This window comes from Ahaetulla prasina, chromosome 2 (assembly GCF_028640845.1).
Source record: "Ahaetulla prasina isolate Xishuangbanna chromosome 2, ASM2864084v1, whole genome shotgun sequence".
Taxonomy (NCBI): Eukaryota; Metazoa; Chordata; class Lepidosauria; order Squamata; family Colubridae; genus Ahaetulla; species Ahaetulla prasina.
In genome coordinates, this window is record NC_080540.1 from 301,714,860 (window position 1) to 301,733,781 (window position 18,922).

Here is an 18,922-nt window from a genome sequence, read left to right on the forward strand (position 1 = left end):
ACTCTGGTGCTGGAGAAGATTCCTGCGAGTCCCTTGGACTGCATGGCGAACAAACAACACTGAAGGCTTTCAAGAAAAGACTGATCGACCATTTTTCCAGGATGGTATAGAAGGCGGTTCGACTAGAAGACCTCCAAGGTTTCTCTTCCAGCCCTAGAATTCTACGGCTCTATAATTAAGGAACTTAACAGTCCACCCAGGAATCTTATTTGGAAGGCAGCTTCTGATATTTATTCATATAAAGGGTTTTTGGAATAAGCGGGACCATGGCTTGTTTGTTTAGCTTGATGGCACCAATTAAAGAGCTCAGTGCAAATGTGATTCCATAAGCAAATATAAAGCAAGGGCACATAATGCTGACTTCACATATAAGATGCTCGGTCTGGCAAAGCCTGAATAAGAGTGGGATTCTGAGACTGTGATGAGCTTGTTGAAAACTTCAACTTTGCGGATGTGACAGACAGACAGACAGACAGACAGACAGACAGACTCACACAGAGAGAGCGAGAGAGAGCACAAAGTTTTGTTTGTAGTGTCAATTCTCTATTCAATCAGAATAGAGCTGGAAGGGACCTTTGAGGTCTTCTAGTCCAACCCCCTGTTCAACGCAAGAGACCCTTTACCATTTCAGACAAATGGCTGTCCAGTCTCTTCTTTAAAAACCCACATGAGTCTTGATCAATTCCCCACTGATTAATTCTTCTCAGGGTCAGGAAATTTCTACATAGCTCTAGGTTGCTACTCTCGTTGATGAGTTCTCCTCCATTCCTTCCTTTTGACGGCATGCCAAAGGCTGAGTGGGGCATTCTGGGTGTTGTAGTCAAAAGTGGTAGGAAGATGCTGAATTCAATCAAAATCAGAATAGAGGTGGAAAGGACCTTGGAGCAGTGGTAGGTTTCAAATTTTTTTACTACCGGTTCTGTGGGCGTGGCTTGATAGGCGTGGCAGGGGAAGGATACTGCAAAATCCCCATTTCCTCCCGATCAGCTGGGACTCAGGAGGCAGAGAATAGATGGGGGCAGGGCCAGGCAGAATTTTTACTACCGGTTCTCCGAACTACTCAAAATTTCCACTACCGGTTCTCCAGAACTGGTCAGAACCTGCTGAAACCCACCTCTGCCTTGGAGGTCCTGCAAACATCGCTACCTTCATCCAGGGGATGTGAAAAAGGCTAATTTCCAAATAGAAACCCACAAAGTCAAAGGGCTAATATGATTGTCATATAGAACGTCCTTGTAGGAATTGTAAGTGTACGCGGTTCACCTTTGTCATTTGCCCTCCCAAAAAAGTTACGGGAGAACTGGGAAGTTATGGAAAGTTATGGAAAGTTGGCAGGACAGGTAGTCCTTGACTTATGACCACAATTGAGCCCAGAAGTTCTGTTGCTAAGCGAGGCCCTGGTTAAGTGAGTTTTGCCCCGTTTTACGACCTTTCTTGCCACAGTCGTTAAGTGAATCTGGCTTCCCCCTTGAGGTTGCATTAAAGGGAGTCCCGTGACCCTGGGACACTGCGACCGTCATAAATATGAGTCAGTTGCCGAGTGTCTGAATTTTGATCACGTGACCACGTGGTTGTATGTGTGAAAAATGGCCGTAACTCACTTTTTTCAGTGCCGTTGTAACTTTGAATGGTCGCTAAATGAACTGCTGCAAGTCAAGGACTACCTGTGTCTCTTAATTACGTTAATTCGCCACCCATCGTGTACAGAAACGACACAATAAATGGGTGTCCTCTGCTTTTTAAAAAGTGAACAAAGGGGAAACGATTGAAGTACAGCTAAATTATACATGGAATAGAGGCAGTGCGTGGGGGGGGGTCTTCCTCCCTCTTTTAATTGATGGATCATCTGGCGAAGCTACCAAAATGTTGCACAGATGGCTATAAATATGCATGACTACGAGAGAATTCGATTAATTTATGGACAGTAATGAATCCTAATGGCTGCACGTTCCTTTCAGAGAGAGTCTTCCTCTCAAGCCGTATCCCAAAGGGGCATTTTTTCAAGAGGCAACTGGACTGTCTGGTTTTTCCTTTTGAAGACGTTTCGCTTCTCATCCAAGGAGCTTCTTCAGCTCTGACTGGATGCTGGTGGGGAATGGAAGGATTTCTACTCCTTGCAGGCAGCTGGTCATTTGCACCCTTTTAGAAGGCGGTTGAGGCCACTTGGAGGTTTGTGTCTTCAGGGTCACCTGAGTGGTGCAAACGGACATGGCGCCTCCTTGGCTGCAGGAAGTTTTCTGCTCTGTGTCATCATCTTGCAGCCAAGAAGGCTCCACCCCCATTTGCACCACTCAGGTGGCCCTGAGGACACAGACAAACCTCCAGGCGGCCTCAAGGACCCTCTAAAAGGATGCAAATGACCAGCTGTCTGCAAAGAGCCTAAACCCTTCCATTCTCCACCATCCGGTCAGAGCTGAAGAAGCTTCTTAGATGAGAAACGAAACATCTTCAAAAGAAAAACCAAGAAAGTCCAGTTGCCTCCTGAAAAAGCACCTTTGGGACAACCACGACCTGAATCTTCATAGGCTCTCAACCCATAGTTTCTGGGCCCTTAAGAAGGAAATGTACAATGCATTCAGAAAGTATTCTTCACTCTTGTCAACTTTGTTGTGATTCTACAGTTGTTTGAAATTCCTTCCCCCTCCCCTCATTTATCTACACTCAGTACCTCATAACGACAAAATGAAAAGCGTGTGGGCTAGGGAATTCTGGGAATTGAAGTCCACACATCTTTTATTTTATTTTTTTATTTTGTCAACCATATATAAGATAGAAGGTAAAAGTGTAAACATAATTTGGATACGTGAAAAGGGTAAGTAAAACAGAATATTAGGACAGGGAGGGTAGGCGTGCTGGTGCGCTTATGCACGCCCCTTACAGACCTCTTAGGAATGGGGTGAGGTCAACAGTAGACAGTTTATGCTTAAAGTTTTGCGGGTTTGGGGAAGAAACTACTGAGTCAGGTAGAGCATTCCAGGCGTTGACCACTCTGTTGCTGAAGTCATATTTTCTGCAATCGAGTTTGGAGCGGTTTACCTTGAGTTTGTACCTATTGTGTGCTCGTGTATTGTTGTGGTTGAAGCTGAAGTAGTCATTGACAGGTAGGACATTGTGGTAGATAATTTTATGTACTATGCTTAGGTCAGACTGAAGTTGGCGTAGTTTTAAGTTGTCTAAGCCCAAAATTTGGAGTCTGGGGGCATAAGGTATTTTGTTGTGAACAGAGGAGTTGTTGTGGCTCCAGCCCCTGAACCTGGCCCCATGCCCGAAAGTGACTCTGAGAGTGAGGGGGAAGGGCCGGTAAGGCTTATCTCAGGAGCACCGATTCCTTTGGCCCGGCTCCAGGAGCCAAAACCAGGCCAGTCGGAGGACGTAATGAAGCCGTCATCCCCTGATTCCTCCCTTCCCCAGGCTACGCCCTCAGACGCAGCTGATAATCATACTAATCAAGCCTGGACTGACCCGCGCTTCAGAAGATTAGAGAGGTGGCATCATCAAAGGGAAGGGTGGGGCTCCTGCCCACAGAATATATAAGGAGCTTTGGGACTGCTCTCAGTTCCACGGGAAGCAAATTAGCTGAACCGTGTCGAAGTGAGCTGAAGTCTTAATCTGTTTGAACTTTTTAGCAGGCAGCTGCGTTTTCTCGGCCAGGACTGATAGGAGCCGTGTATCCACTGGCTGAAGGCCAGCTCATTACTCCAAAGTGAGGACAGAGACAGAACACGAGTGGAGGATTCTTCTTGTGAAATATCTCTGGAGTCACTCGATTGTATTAATGTCTGATATGCAGTGCGGGTTTCCAGACAGATGAGCTGTATTCAAGAATTGGTCTAGCAAATCTACTCTTCAAGTAGCCGAGGTTTTAAAACTCTTGACTTGGAGCAGCCACGTAGGATGGAAGAACCCAAGAACTTCCGCTTCTAGTGGGGATTTATTGTGAGGCATGTTCTCCCTGGACCTTCATTCCTCCTGAAATGGGAAACATCAGCGGATTCCTATCAAGTGGGAATGAGAGAAAAGGCCTGAGGGATCTGCAGTTTTTGGTAGCTGGCCGAAGTCTTGTTTCTCAACCGGGTGCAGGTCTTGTGAGGGAGTCAGGTGTGCGTTGTGTCAGGTGAGGGTTTTGTGAGGGGTTCTAGTGATGGGTCAGGTGAGGGTCCAGATAACTCCAGATTAACAGAGTTGGAAGGGACCTTGCAGGTCATCTAGTCCGACCCCCCACCCAAGCAGGAGACCCTACACCATTTCTGACAGATGGCTTCCAGTGATGAAGCTCCCACAACTTCTGAGGGCAACTTCTGTTCCATTGATTGATTGTTCTCACTGTCAGAAAATTCCTCCGTATTTCTAGGTTGAATCTCTCCTTGTTCAGTTTCCATCCATTATTCCTTGTCTGGCCTTCGGGTGCTTTGGAAAATAGCTTGATCCCCTTCCTCCTCTCTGTGGCAGCCCCTCAAGTATTGGAAGACTGCTATCCTGTCTCCCCTGGTCCTTCTCTTCAGTAGACCAGCGATGCCCAGTTCCTGCAACCGTTCATCGTATGTTTTAGCCTCCATCCTGGTTGCTCTTCTCTGCACTCTTTCTAGAGTCTCAACATCTTTTTTTTTTATAGTGTGGTCTTGTCAGGTGTGTGTTGTGTCAGGTGGGGGTCTTTTGAGGTGTTTGGTTAGGGGACAGGTGTGGGTCTTGTGAAAGATCAGGTGTGGGTCACCAGTGAATTTTGTGATGGGGAGGTCACATCAGGTGAGGGTCATTGGGAGAAGAGTGCTGGTTGGGAGGGGGCTTGCAAAGCTGGTGGTGGGTCGGTGCCATCTCTGGTTGGCTATGTGGTTGATTTGGGTTCCGAGGGGCTCGTAGGCTCAGTGTGTCTGTGGATGGGATGGCTTGTGGAGGGCCAGGCTTCGATGAACTCATGCGCGTGGCCGGTGGTAGTGTGGCCAATGTTTTTTTTTAAAGTTTTTTATTTTTTATTTTTCAAAATATAAACCTTCCATCTTCCCTTAAAGAGTGTGTCGTCTGGGTTCAAATATCTCTGTGCAATAACCTTCAGCAGTTACAATATCATTCACACAAATATTCATTCTCTAATCTTAAAATTATAGTATGTTAAACAGTTAAACATTATAAGCCTATTCGTTTTTCTTCTTAACATGTCTTCTAATAAAAATACAATAATAATAATATGAAGCATAATTATCCTCCTCATCATAATACTAACAGTTATCATCTTATTTATACCTCTCTACACCTTTAACATATTTTCTATTCTTCTTTAATCTTCTCCTTTTACAGAATAGAATAGAATAGAATAGAATTTTTATTGGCCAAGTGTGATTGGACACACAAGGAATTTGTCTTGGTGCATATGCTCTCAGTGTACATAAAAGAAAAGATACCTTCATCAAGGTACAACATTTACAACACAATTGATGGTCAATATATCAATATAAATCCTAAGGACTGCCAGCAACAAAGTTACAGTCATACAGTCATAAGTGGAAAGAGATTGGTGATGGGAACGATGAGAAGATTAATAGTAGTGCAGATTTAGCAAATAGTTTGACAGTGTTGATGGAATTATTTGTTTAGCAGAGGGATGGCCTTTGGGAAAAAACTGTTCTTGTGTCTAGTTGTTCTGTTATTTCCTGTTTCCTTTTTGACTCTCTAACCATTGATAGAATACTTCCCGTATCATATAGTGATATCATGGCTGATGATTTTTGTGTTGTTCCAACTGGTGCGGTTTGGTGTTGGTGTGGGGAGAGATTAAGGATTTGGGATTGTGGCTTTTGACTGCCAGCCGGTGTTCATGGATCTTGGTTTTTAAGTGACATGAAGTTTGTCCCACGTAGAATCGGTTGCAATGGTTACTGAGGATTTTGTAAATGATATTGTTTCCTTCATCCTTTCCTTCATAAAGTTCTTCTGGCTAGAAAAGGGCCTCTGGTGGCTCAGGCTGGTAAGACAGTCTGTTATTAACAGCAGCTGCTTGCAATTACTACAGGTTCAAGTCCCACCAGGCCCAAGGTTGACTCAGCCTTCCATCCTTTATAAGGTAGGTAAAATGAGGACCCAGATTGTTGGGGGCAATAAAAAGTTGACTTTGTATATAAATATAAATCTTAAAACCAGATTTAAACCCCTGTAAATTTAAAAATCTATAAATTTAAAATCTAAATTTAAAATCTAAGCCAGTCCTGCACAAATGAATAAATGCGTCTTGAGCTCGCGACGGAAGGTTCGGAGGTCCGGAAGTTGACGGAGTCCTGGGGGGAGTTCGTTCCAGAGGGTGGGAGCCCCCACAGAGAAGGCCCTTCCCCTGGGCGTCGCCAGACGACACTGTCTAGCATGAGGAAACTGGCACACGATGAGTGAAATTCCAAAACTGAATTTCCGGATTCTTTTCCCAGTTATACAAACCCCAAGAGTCCCACCCCCCTGACCCCTTTGATGGTCACATGGTCCCACGTTCTCCCAGTTCATTTGAATATCTTCTTGCCACTCTTCCTGCAGATGTGAACACCATCCGACCTTGACCGCTTGAAGAATGTTACCATACCTCTCAACCCCCCTTCTTCCCCTCAGGGGAAAAATGTGGCAGTGTCTGGAACCCTAAAGTCTAGTATGGTTTCCAGGCCTGACAATAGCTTCACCTCCCTCCTCTCTGTGGCAGCCCCTCAAGTATTAGAAGACTGATATCATGTCTCCCCTGGTCCTCCTCCTTTTCACTAGACTAGCCATTCCTGCAACCGTTCTTCATATGTTTTAGCCTCCAGTCCCCTCATCATCTTTGTTGCTCTTCTCTGCACTCTTTCTAGAGTCTCAACATCCTTTTTACATCGTGGCAACCAAGCCTGGATGCAGAATTCCAGGTGTGGCCTTACCAAAGCATTAGAAAGTGGCATTAACACTTCGTGTGATCTTGATTCTATCCCTCCATTCATGCAACTTAGGATTCCATTGGTCCTTGACTTACGCCCACAACGGAATCCAAAATTTCTGTGGCTAAGCGAGACAGTTGTTCAGCGAGTTTGCCCCCATTTTATGACCTTGCTGGCCACAGTTGTTAAGCGAACCACTGCAGTCATTAAGCTAGTCACACCGTTGTAAAATGAATCCGGCTTCCCCATTGGCTTTGCTCGTCGGAAGGTTGCAAACGGGGAATCATGTCATCCTGGGTCACTGCGACCGTCGTAAATATGAGCCAGTTGCCAAAGCCACCGTGGACATCCTGCAATGGTGTGAAAAAATGGACATCGGTCCCTTTTTCCCAGTCTTGTTGTAACTTCAAACGGTCACTAAACGAACGGTTGTAACTCAAGGACTCCCTGTAGGGCGGAGGAGCCATCAGTCTTGGTGATGAGAAAGTATTCCGTGAGGACCTCTGAAACCGATTGGTTGTTTTTCTTCCCCTCGTCCGTTTTGTTCTTAGTGGCGGGTCCTGTTTCGTCCCTGGTTCTGGACTTCGAAGCCCTGGATGCTGAACTGAAAGAAGCAGAAGCCGAAGGAGGCGAAGAAGAAGAAGTGGAAGTAGTGGTAGGAGAGAAACATGAATTGCCGGTAAGGCTTCAGGGCAATCTTCTAACGACCGGTGGTCAGATTAACAGAGTTGGAATGAGCTTCCTCTGGGGTTACGACTACTCCCCGACCTCCGGACCTTCCGACGCGAGCTCAAGACTTTTTTATTTCACCGCGCAGGGTTGGCCTAAGATACTATTGTTTTAATAAAATTGTTTTATCATTGTTATTTGAATTTTAATAGGTATTAGCCAAATTTAATCAGATTTTTATATTGTCTTTTAATTTTGTTTATATATATTGTTTTTATGTTGGCTGTAAACCACCCTGAGTCCTTCGGGAGAAGGGCAGTATAGAAATTTAATAAATACTAATACTAATACTAACTTGTAGGTCATCTAGTCCAGGGGTCTCCAGCTTTGACAACTTTAAGCCTGGCGGACTTCAACTCCCAGAACCCCCCCAGCCAGCAAAGCTGGGGAATTCTGGGAGTTGAAGTCCGCCAGGCTTAAAGTTGCCAAGGTTGGAGACCCCTGCTTTGGAGAATAGCTGTCAAGGTTCCAGAAAAACCTCTTCTGCATAAAAAAACTCAGAAGCCATTGTTTTTCAGAGTTCTTTACTAGCATTTATTTATTTATTTATTTATTTATTCAAATTTGTATACCGCCCTATCTCCCGAAGGACTCAGGGCGGTTCACAGGCACATAAAACATTTATATACAATTAAAATAACTATTAAAAAACTTATTCTAATGCCAAATATTAAAAATATAAATATAAATCTTAAAACCAAATTTAAACCCCTGTGAATTTAAAAATCTATAAATTTAAAATCTAAATTTAAAATCTAAGCCAGTCCTGCACAAATGAATAAATGCGTCTTGAGCTCGCGACGGAAGGTTCGGAGGTCCGGAAGTTGACGGAGTCCTGGGGGGAGTTCGTTCCAGAGGGTGGGAGCCCCCACAGAGAAGGCCCTTCCTGGCGCGCCAGGCAACACTGTCTAGCATGAGAAACTGGCACGATGAGTGAAATTCCAAAACTGAATTTCCGGATTCTTTTCCCAGTTATACAAACCCCAAGAGTCCCACCCCCCTGACCCCTTTGATGGTCACATGGTCCCACGTTCTCCCAGTTCATTTGAATATCTTCTTGCCACTCTTCCTGCAGATGTGAACACCATCCGACCTTGACCGCTTGAAGAATGTTACCATACCCCTCAACCCCCCTTCTTCCCCTCAGGGGAAAAATGTGGCAGTGTCTGGAACCCTAAAGTCTAGTATGGTTTCCAGGCCTGACAATAGCTTCACCTCCCTCCTCTCTGTGGCAGCCCCTCAAGTATTAGAAGACTGATATCATGTCTCCCCTGGTCCTCCTCCTTTTCACTAGACTAGCCATTCCTGCAACCGTTCTTCATATGTTTTAGCCTCCAGTCCCCTCATCATCTTTGTTGCTCTTCTCTGCACTCTTTCTAGAGTCTCAACATCCTTTTTACATCGTGGCAACCAAGCCTGGATGCAGAATTCCAGGTGTGGCCTTACCAAAGCATTAGAAAGTGGCATTAACACTTCATGTGATCTTGATTCTATCCCTCCATTCATGCAACTTAGGATTCCATTGGTCCTTGACTTATGACTGCAACGGAGCCCAAAAGTTTCTGTTGCTAAGCGAGACAATGGTGAAATTGAGTTTTGCTCCATTTTACGACTTTCTTGCCAGAGTGGTTCAATGAATCACGGTGTCAAGGTTCCAGAAAAACCTCTTCTGCATAAAAAAAACTCAGAAGCCATTGTCTTTAAGAGTTCTTTACTAGCATGAGGAAACTGGCACACGATGAGTGAAATTCCAAAACTGAATTTCCGGATTCTTTTCCCAGTTATACAAACCCCAAGAGTCCCACCCCCCTGACCCCTTTAATGGTCACATGGTCCCACGTTCTCCCAGTTCATTCAAATATCTTCTTGCCACTCTTCCTGCAGATGTGAACACCATCCGACCTGGACCGCTTGAAGAATGTTACCATACCCCTCAACCCCCCTTCTTCCCCTCAGGGGAAAAATGTGGCAGCGTCTGGAACCCTAAAGTCTAATATGGTTTCCAGGCCTGACACACGGCACTTCTTACGTTAGCCATCTAGTTGTTAAGGGAATCTGACTTACGCATTGACTTGGCTGGCCGGAAGGTCGCAAAGGGGATCACGTGCCCCCCCCCGAAATATTATTTATTTCAAAACTGCATTTCAATCTCTGGAAGGAAAAAAATAGAAGGTCAATAATAGTCCAAGGATATATATCATGCCTGCTGTTTGTTTTGCATGCTGGTGCTTTGAGTATAGATAGTCCTCGACTTACGACCACAGTAGGGCCCAACATTTCCCTTGCTAATTGACCCGGTTGTTAAGTGAGCTATGCCCCAGTTTTATGACCTTTCTCACCACAGTTATTGAATTGAAATTGAATATTTTATTTGGCCGAGTGTGATTAGAAACACAAGGAATTTGTCTCTGGTAAAGAGGCTCTTAAGGGAATAACTGCAGTCGTTCATTTAGGAACACGGTTGTTAAGTGAATCAGGCTTCCCCATTGACTTCGCTTGTCAGAAGGTCACAAAAGGGGATCACGTGACCCCGGGACGTTGCAACCGTCATAAATAGGAGTCAGTTGCCAAGCATCTGAATTTTGATCACATGACTAGGAGGATGCTGCCAAGGTCATGAGTGAAATGTCCATGGAGATTCTTGGTCATCCAGGTCATGGTTGTCCCAAAGGTGCTTTTTTCAAGTGGCAACTGGACTTTCTGGTTTTTCTTTGAAGACGTTTCGCTTCTCATCCCAGAAGCTTCTTCAGCTTGACAGAATAGTGAGGAAGGGAAGGATTTATACTCCGTGCAGACAGCTGGTCATTTGCATCCTTTTTAGAGAGTCCTTGAGGCCACCTGGAGATTTGTCTGTGTCCTCAGGGTCACCTGAGTGGTGCAAATGGTTCCTGCAGTCTGCAATTTTTATCTGGAAATCCATTCCTACTCCCACGCCATTCAAAGGGTCTTCATCCCAAATTGCATAGCTAAAAGTCTATGGAGATTCTCAATCATCCAGGTCCTCAGTTGTCCCAAAGGGCTTTTTCAGGAGGCAATTCTGGGTTTTTTGTTTGAAGACGTTTCGCTTCTCATCCAAGAAGCTTCTTCAGCTCTGAAAGGATGGTGGGGAATGGAACGATTTATACTCCTTGCAGACAGCTGATCATTTGCATCCTTTTAGAGAGTCTTTGAAGCACTAGGAGGTTTTTTTTGTGTCCTCAAGGTCACCTGAGTAGTGCAAATGAGTGTGGAGCCTTCTTGCACACAGGGCAGAAATATCCTGCAAAAAGCACAACTCCACAACACAGTCCTTTCAGCAGTCCCAACAGGGCTCCACACAATTATATTATTAAATTGGCCCCATATGAGGGGGATGAGTAGATAGATAGATAGATAGATAGATAGATAGATAGATAGATAGATAGATAGATAGATAGATAAGTGGATGGAGATAGATGGATGGATGGATGGATGGATGGGTGGGTGGATGGAGATGGATGGATGGATGGAGATAGATAGATAGATAGATAGATAGATAGATAGATAGATAGATAGATAAGTGGATGGAGATAGATGGATGGATGGATGGATGGGTGGGTGGGTGGATGGAGATGGATGGATGGATGGAGATAGATAGATAGATAGATAGATAGATAGATAGATAGATAGATATGGATGGAGAAATAGATAGATGGATGGATATAGATGGATGGATATAGATGGATGTAGATGGATGGATGGATGGATGGATGGAGAGATGGATGGATGGGTTAATGGATAGATGGATGGATGGATGGAGATAGATAGATAGATAGAGATGGATGGATATAGATGGATGGATGGATGAATGAATGAATGGAGAGATCGATGGATGGATGGATGGATATAGATAGATAGATAGATATGGATGGATGGATATAGATGGATGGATGGATGGATGGATGAATGGAGAGATCGATGGATGGATGGATGGATGGAGATAGATAGATAGATAGATAGATAGATAGATAGAGAGATAGAGAGATAGAGAGATAAGCCAACCAGTCAATTGTTGACGATGGATTTCGTCTTTCTGTCAAAATTAATTATCATTAAATCTTGGGATCTTGATGATCAGTCAGGATTTATTAAGGGTAGGCAGATGAGATATAATGTGAGGCAAATTTTTTTTTTTTTGGATGCTGAAAAAGCTTTTGATAGATTGGACTGGCAGTTTCTGTTTAAAGTAATAGAAAAAATGCAATTTGGGGATTATTTTATCCACGCAATTAAGGCAATATATCAGAAGCAAACAGCACAAATAATAGTAAATGGTGGGTTAACAGAAACTTTTAAAATTGGGAAAGGGACGAGACAGGGATGTCCCCTGTCTCCATTACTTTTTATTTTAACTTTAGAAATTCTTTTGAATAAAATACGTAGCTCCGATCAAATAAAGGGAATTAGAGTTAAACATCAAGATTACAGATTAAGAGCTTTCGCAGATGACTTGGTTGTTACTGTATCTCAACCAACATACTCAGTAATTGGTTTAAAAGATATAATTGGTCAGTATGGTAAAGTATCTGGATTTAAGGTGAATCAGCAAAAGACAAAGATGATAACTAAAAATATGAATATACAACAAAAAGAAGAGTTAGAAAGAACTACAGGTTTTGAAATCGTTAAAAGGTTAAATATTTAGGAATATATATTACAGCTTCAAATGTTAAATTATATAAAAATAATTATGAGGTATTGTGGCAGAAGGTATGGAAAGAAATGGAGAGTTGGAAGAAGTTACAACTATCTTTGTTGGGAAGAATAGCGGGTATAAAAATGAGTGTTTTGCGCAGGTTTCTATTTTTATTTCAAATGATACCGTGCTTAAGAATGATATCAAATTACAGGAATGGCAAAAGGGGTTAATAACTTTGTATGGATGGGCAAAAACCAAGAATAAAATTAAAAATAATGCAGGATACAAGGAAAGGGGGTCTTAAAATGCCTAACTTAAAATTGTATTATGAAGCAGTTGTTTTATCATTAATTACTGATTGGATTAATTTAACTGAGGAAAGAGTTTTGAATATAGAAGGTTATGGTTTGTTATATGGGTGGCATGCCTATCTATTATATGATAAGAAAGTAGATAAAATATTTAAAAATAATATAATTAGAAATGCATTATTGAGGGTTTGGAGGAAATATCAATATAAATTAGATGGAAAGATTCCAATATGGGCAATCCCGAGACACATGATAGAAAATATAAATATATATCAAAAGATGGAGGTAGTTACCTATAAAGAACTTCTTTGTATGGAAAAGGGGGAATTACAATTAAAATCCAGAGAAAAGATGGGGGAAGAAGGGAAAAATTATACATGGTTCCAATATGGACAATTACAAGCTAGATGGAAATTAGATCAAAAAATAGGTGTTAAGCAACTGAGGATAATTTCTTAAAACAAATGAGAGATCAAGGCCAACAGCATATTAAGAGGTTGTATAATGTATTAGTAGAAATAGACTCAGAGACTGAATTGGTTAAGGATTGTATGATTAAGTGGGCACAAAATTTTCAGCAACCAATAATGTTGGAAACTTGGGAAAGAATTTGGGTGAGGAATGTTAAATTTACACAAGCGCAAAATATGAGAGAAAATTTTTATAAGATGTTTTATAGATGGCATTTAGACCCCAAAAATTGTCATGTATGTATCCTAATGTACAGGCTAAATGTTGGAGATGCGATTGTGAAGATGCCACTTATTACCATATATGGTGGACTTGTAAAAAGTTAAAGCATTTTGGATTAAAGTATGGTGGATCATGCAGAATATTTTGAAAAGAAGATTAAGTTTACTCGCAGTTCTTTCTACTAGGAATAATTATGGACTGTACAGCTATAGAGACTAAATTGATTTTGAACTTAATAACAGCCGCAAGACTTTTGATTGCTCAATATTGGAAGAAAGAAGAATTACCTACAATTGAAGAATGGACACTAAAGTATCAAATCTGGCAGAAATGGCAAAAATCTGCTTACTTGAAAGACTATACACAAGAAAAATATATTTTAGAATGGAAAATGTGGATTGATTATATTCAAAATAAGTATCAGATAAAAAATATCGAATAGCATATGAGTAAATTTAGGAAATATTTTGTATTAGATATATTTTGAAGGAGAGGGAATTGAGAGTGTGACTAAGTGTGGTGTGACTAGAGATTATAATTTAGGAATTATTTTAGATTATGATTGTTAGTTTTGATACCCTGCATTTTGTTCTGGGAAGTCGGGGTGGGGTGGGGGGTAAGGGGAGGGAATTGGGGGTTTGGTAGAGATGGAGTGATGGTTAATGTACAGGGATTATTGAAGATGTATAAATATAATTAATGTAGGGTCGGGTCTGCCCAGTTACCATTTTAGAACGGTGGGGAGGGAGAAAAGAGAGTAGGAGGTAGGAAAGAGGAGAAGAGGAAGGAAGAGGGTAGAAGAGGGAGAAGGAAGGTGTAGGGTGGAGGGAGGAGAGGATGTAGATAAGAGAAGGAGAGGAAGGTCTGGAAAGTAGAAGAAGGTAGAAGAGGGAAGAGTGTTAAAAAGGGGGGTGGTGACTGGGCAAGCCCGACTAATTGTATATAACTGTACATTGGATGAATTATTTGACATGATTGTAAAAATAAAACTTTTTATAAAAAATAAAAAAAAATAAATCTTGGGATCTTGGGTAACCTCCCCTTCTGTAAGATGGAATCCTTGCTAGTTTTCAGCTCCGCCTCCTTTCCTCTCCTCCCACAGGAAATCCAGATCGAGAAAGAAGAGGAAGTCCACATACGAGGCGTGCAAGAACGGAAGCTCACCAACCAGTTTAATTTCAGCGAAAGAGCCTCCCAGACCTACAATAACCCCGTGCGGGTAGGAATCCTTGCTTCCCTTTGGATACCGGGACTCTTTCAAGCAAGAGTACAGGTGGTCCTCGACTTATGACTGCAGTTGAGCCCCAAATTTCTGTTGCTGAGTGAGACTTGGTTAAGTGAGTTGTGTCCCATTTTACAACCTTTCTGGCCATGGTTGTTAACTGAATCTGGCTTCCCACTTGACTTTGCCGGTCAGAAGGTCACAAAAGGGGATCAGGTGACACACACACCCCGGGACGCTGCGACCGTCGTAAATACAAGTCAGTTGCCAAGGGTCTGAATTTGGATCATGTGACTATGGGGAGGCTGCAGTGGTCGTAAGGGTGAAAAACAGTCATGAGTCCCTTTCTTTGGTGCTGTTGTAACTTTGAACAGTCACTAAACGATTGGTTGTAAGTCAAGGGTTACCTGGAAGTGATTTTCTTTGGGGCTGCTCAAAAACCTACCTCTGAAAAGCAGGCTGCATAATAGGCCCCCAAACCTCAAACAATAGCCCATAGATTGCTAGTCAATGAAACAATAGCCATAATTTTAAACATGTAATCACTATAATAACTATCTTGGCTGCTGTATGTCTGCATTTTTTTGGGGGGGGGACGTCTTAAGGTTTTTAATTGTCTTTAACTGTTTTATAGTTTTAGCACTGTAAGCTGCCTGCAGTACCTGGGCTGAGATGGGTGGCTATAGAAATCAATCAATCAATCAATCAATCAATCAATCAATCAGTCAGTCAAATAATAATTGTTAATTGAGGAACAATTAACAGAGAGCTCAGGACCTCTGAAAAAACAATTGTCTTCATGTTTTTTTTTTGTTTTTTTATTTGCATTTATATCCCGCCCTTCTCTGAAGACTCAGGGCGGCTTACACTATGTTAGCAATAGTCTTCATCCATTTGTATCTTATATACAAAGTCAACATTGCCCCCAACAATCTGGGTCCTCATTTTACCTACCTTATAAAGGATGGAAGGCTGAGTCAACCTTGGGCCTGGTGGGACTTGAACCTGCAGTAATTGCAAGCAGCTGCTGTTAATAACAGACTGTCTTACCAGTCTGAGCCACAGAGGCCCATATGTGCGTATTGGTGCTTTAAAGGAAGGTGGGGCAACATTGGCTTTGGTCCATCTTTGGCACAGTCACGTGGGGCTTCCAACATCATGCGCCAGAGCCCAAGAAACTTGGAAGACCACCTGGGCTTCTGCTTTCAGGTGAGTGCTGATCTTCCCATGCGCCGGAGTACCAGAAACCCGGCCACCAGGTCTTCAGGTTTCTGGTCCGCATGAAGATCAACCAAAAGAGCGGCTGGCGACAGCACACGTGCCATAGAGGGGACTCTGTGTGCAACCTTTGGCATGCGTGCCATAGGTTCCCCATCACGGCTCTAGGGCACTCCAAGGGCAGGATAAGAAATAATGGGCAGAAGCTTGTCCAAGAAAGATCCAACCTAGAATTAAGGAGGAATTTTCTAACAGGGAGAGGAATTAATCAATGGAACTGTTTGCCTCTCAGAGCTGTGAATGCTCCATCGCTGAATGTTTTCTAGAAAAGATTGGACAATCACTTGCCTGGGATGGTATAAGCACTTTGGCCCTTCCAGCCCTAGGATTCTATGGAAAGCCTTTTCCTTGAGAGTTTCACAAATAGCTGTAGAATAATACCCATGATTCTGGGGTGCAGAAGCAATAAAACTGATAGAATAGAATAGAATAGAGTAGAGTAGAGTAGAGTAGAGTAGAATAGAATAGAATAGAATAGAATAGAATAGAATAGAATAGAATAGAATAGAATAGAATAGAATAGAATAGAATAGAATTTTTTATTGGCCAATTGTGATTGGACACAAAAGGAATTTGTCTTGGTGCATATGCTCTCAGTGTACATAAAGAAAAGAGATGCTCATCAAGAATTCTAAGGTACAACACTTAATAATAGTCATAGGATTCAAATAAGCAATCAGGAAACAATATCAATATAAATCGTAAGGATACAAGCAACAAACTTACAGTCATACAGTCATAAGTGGAAGGAGATGGGTGATGGGAACGATGAGAAGATTAATAATAGTGCAGATTTAGTTTGACAGTGTTGAGGGAATTATTTATTTAGCGGAGTGATGGCCTTCGGGAAAAAACTGTTCCTATGTCTGGTTGTTCTGGTGTGCAGTGCTCTATAGCGTCGTTTTGAGGGTAGGAGTTGAAACAGTTTATGTCCAGAATGTGAGGGGTCTGTAAATATTTTCACAGCCCTCTTTTTGACTCTTGCAGTATACAGGTCCTCAGTGGAAGGCACAGAGCCGGGCTTCAGTCAAAACCAGGACTTCCTTCCTTTCCAACAATTATCAAAGTTCTCTTCCCTCCCTGGGATTTCCAGAGAACCCAAAGTGGTTTAAGCAGCTGATCAGCATTCACTGTCACAAGTAGATTGGTCGTCAACGCATTACCCTCAAGTCCTACCATCTTTAGGGAAAGCAGTGCAAATCGAAGAGGCGATCTCTTTGGCAGGCCCAGGAAAGTTTACTAAATGGCGAGATGCTTTCATCTTTCCCAAAACGCTTCTCTTCATCTGCAGTGCCTCTGGGCCCTGGAAAAAGACATTGTGGCCATCCCAGGCGGAATGGGATAACTCGCCGCGGCCAATTTGCCATGGCCAACTCACCACGGAACAACTGGCTGCGTGTGGGACAATTCAACCATTCAATTTAATTATTTAAAGTAATGAAATATAAATGTTTTAATTTTGGTCATTCATATTTCATTTTGTCCCTCCTTTGGCATCCTTCCACTATTTCTTCAATATTAGTGTAACTCTTGTCCCGCGTGCAGCAAATTTTTCGGTGGCGAGTTGTTGTAGACCCAACCCAGGAACCCAACAAAATTAACTGCACATTGCTCAAATTCTGGGTTGAAATCCTTGACAAACTTCTTTCTTTCAGGACAGGGCCTGCCAGATGGAGCCCCCACCAAGAGCAACTTTCTCGGACACCGCTAACCAGGTAACTGCTCCTTTCTGTGTTGTGGGTCTGCCAGGGCACCTGTGCTTACAGTCCAGCTTCTGTCAAGAGAGGGATATAGTACAATCCTAGATTGCATTGACAGCGGGATAGAATCAAGATCCCGTGAAGTGTTAATACCGCTTTATAAGGCCTTGGTAAGGCCACACTTGGAATATTGCATCCAGTTTTGGTCGCCACGATGTAAAAAAGATGTTGAGACTCTAGAAAGAGTGCAGAGAAGAGCAACAAAGATGATTAGGGGACTGGAGGCTAAAACATATGAAGAACGGTTGCAGGAACTGGATATGTCTAGTTTAATGAAAAGAAGGACTGGGAGGTGACATGATAGCAGTTTTCTGATATCTCAGGGGCTGCCACAAAGAAAAGGGGGTCAAACTACCGTATTTTTCGGAGTATAAGACGCACCTTTTTCCCTCCTAAAAGTGGCTGAAATTTGAGTGCGTCTTATACTCTGAATGTAGCTTTTTCTAAGCTTTTTTTCAGCCTTAACGAGGCGCTAGTGAGTGAAGTGATCTGCACGCTAAGCTTTTTTTCAGTGAAGTGATCTTCCTGCTTTGCTGGAAGTGATCTTCAGTGAAGTGATCTTCCTGCCTGCTCCCTCCAACTCTCAGCTGTGAAGTTTTTTTCAGCCCTAACGAGGCGCTAGCGAGTGAAGCGATCTTCCGTGCTTTGCCTGCTTTTCTCATTGCTTCTCTCTCCAAAGATCAGCTGTGCTTTAGAAGCTGTTTTTTATCCCCAAGCAGGGGATAAAAAGCGCACGCGTGTGCTCAAAACCAGCAAACTAATGTGCTGAAGCTGACCAGAGTGAGGACTCTAGCCAGATGAATACCAGATTTTTTTTTCCTATTTTCCTCCCCAAAAACTAAGCTGCGTCTTATACTCCGAAAAATACAGTACTCTCCAAAGCACCTGAAGGCCAGACAAGAAGCAACCGATGGAAACTAATCAAGGAGAAAAGCAACTAGAACTAAGGAGAAATTTCCAAACAGTAAGAACAATTAACCAGTTTGCCTCCAGAAGTTGTGCGTGATCCATCACTGGAGGTTTTTAAGAAGAGACTGCACAGCCCTGTGTCCAAAATGATTTAGGGTCTCCTGCCAGAGCAGAGGTCTGGACTTGAACACCTCCAAGGTCCCTTCCAACTCTTATTCTGTTAATCAGTGCAATGCCTTGCTTCCAGAAGTTGTGGGTGCTCCATTGTTGGAGGTTTTTGAGAAGAGATTAGACAAATATTTGGGTCTCCTGCATTTGTTCCAAGCAGCCAAGGACAATCTTTCGGAAATCAGACTTAGGAATCTTGTTAAGTGTGTTAAATGATTTTGAACTTTGAGATGCTGGGAAAAACAAGGTGTGAAGGCTTTTGTAATGTAACAGCCATGGAACTGAAGTTCTATTTAATATTATTTTTCCTCTTT

General features: G+C 42.7%; 1 protein-coding gene across 1 annotated transcript in view; it reads left to right on the forward strand.

Moving 5' to 3' along the window:
- The window catches only part of DNAI1 (dynein axonemal intermediate chain 1), a 185,016-nt gene that overhangs the window by 43,226 nt on the left and 122,868 nt on the right, over nt 1–18,922 (forward strand). The window contains exons 6-8 of the mRNA XM_058171975.1: nt 7,433–7,560; nt 14,374–14,490; nt 17,427–17,486. Coding sequence (XP_058027958.1) covers nt 7,433–7,560; nt 14,374–14,490; nt 17,427–17,486 — 305 coding nt within the window. The remainder of the gene's footprint in view (nt 1–7,432; nt 7,561–14,373; nt 14,491–17,426; nt 17,487–18,922) is intronic.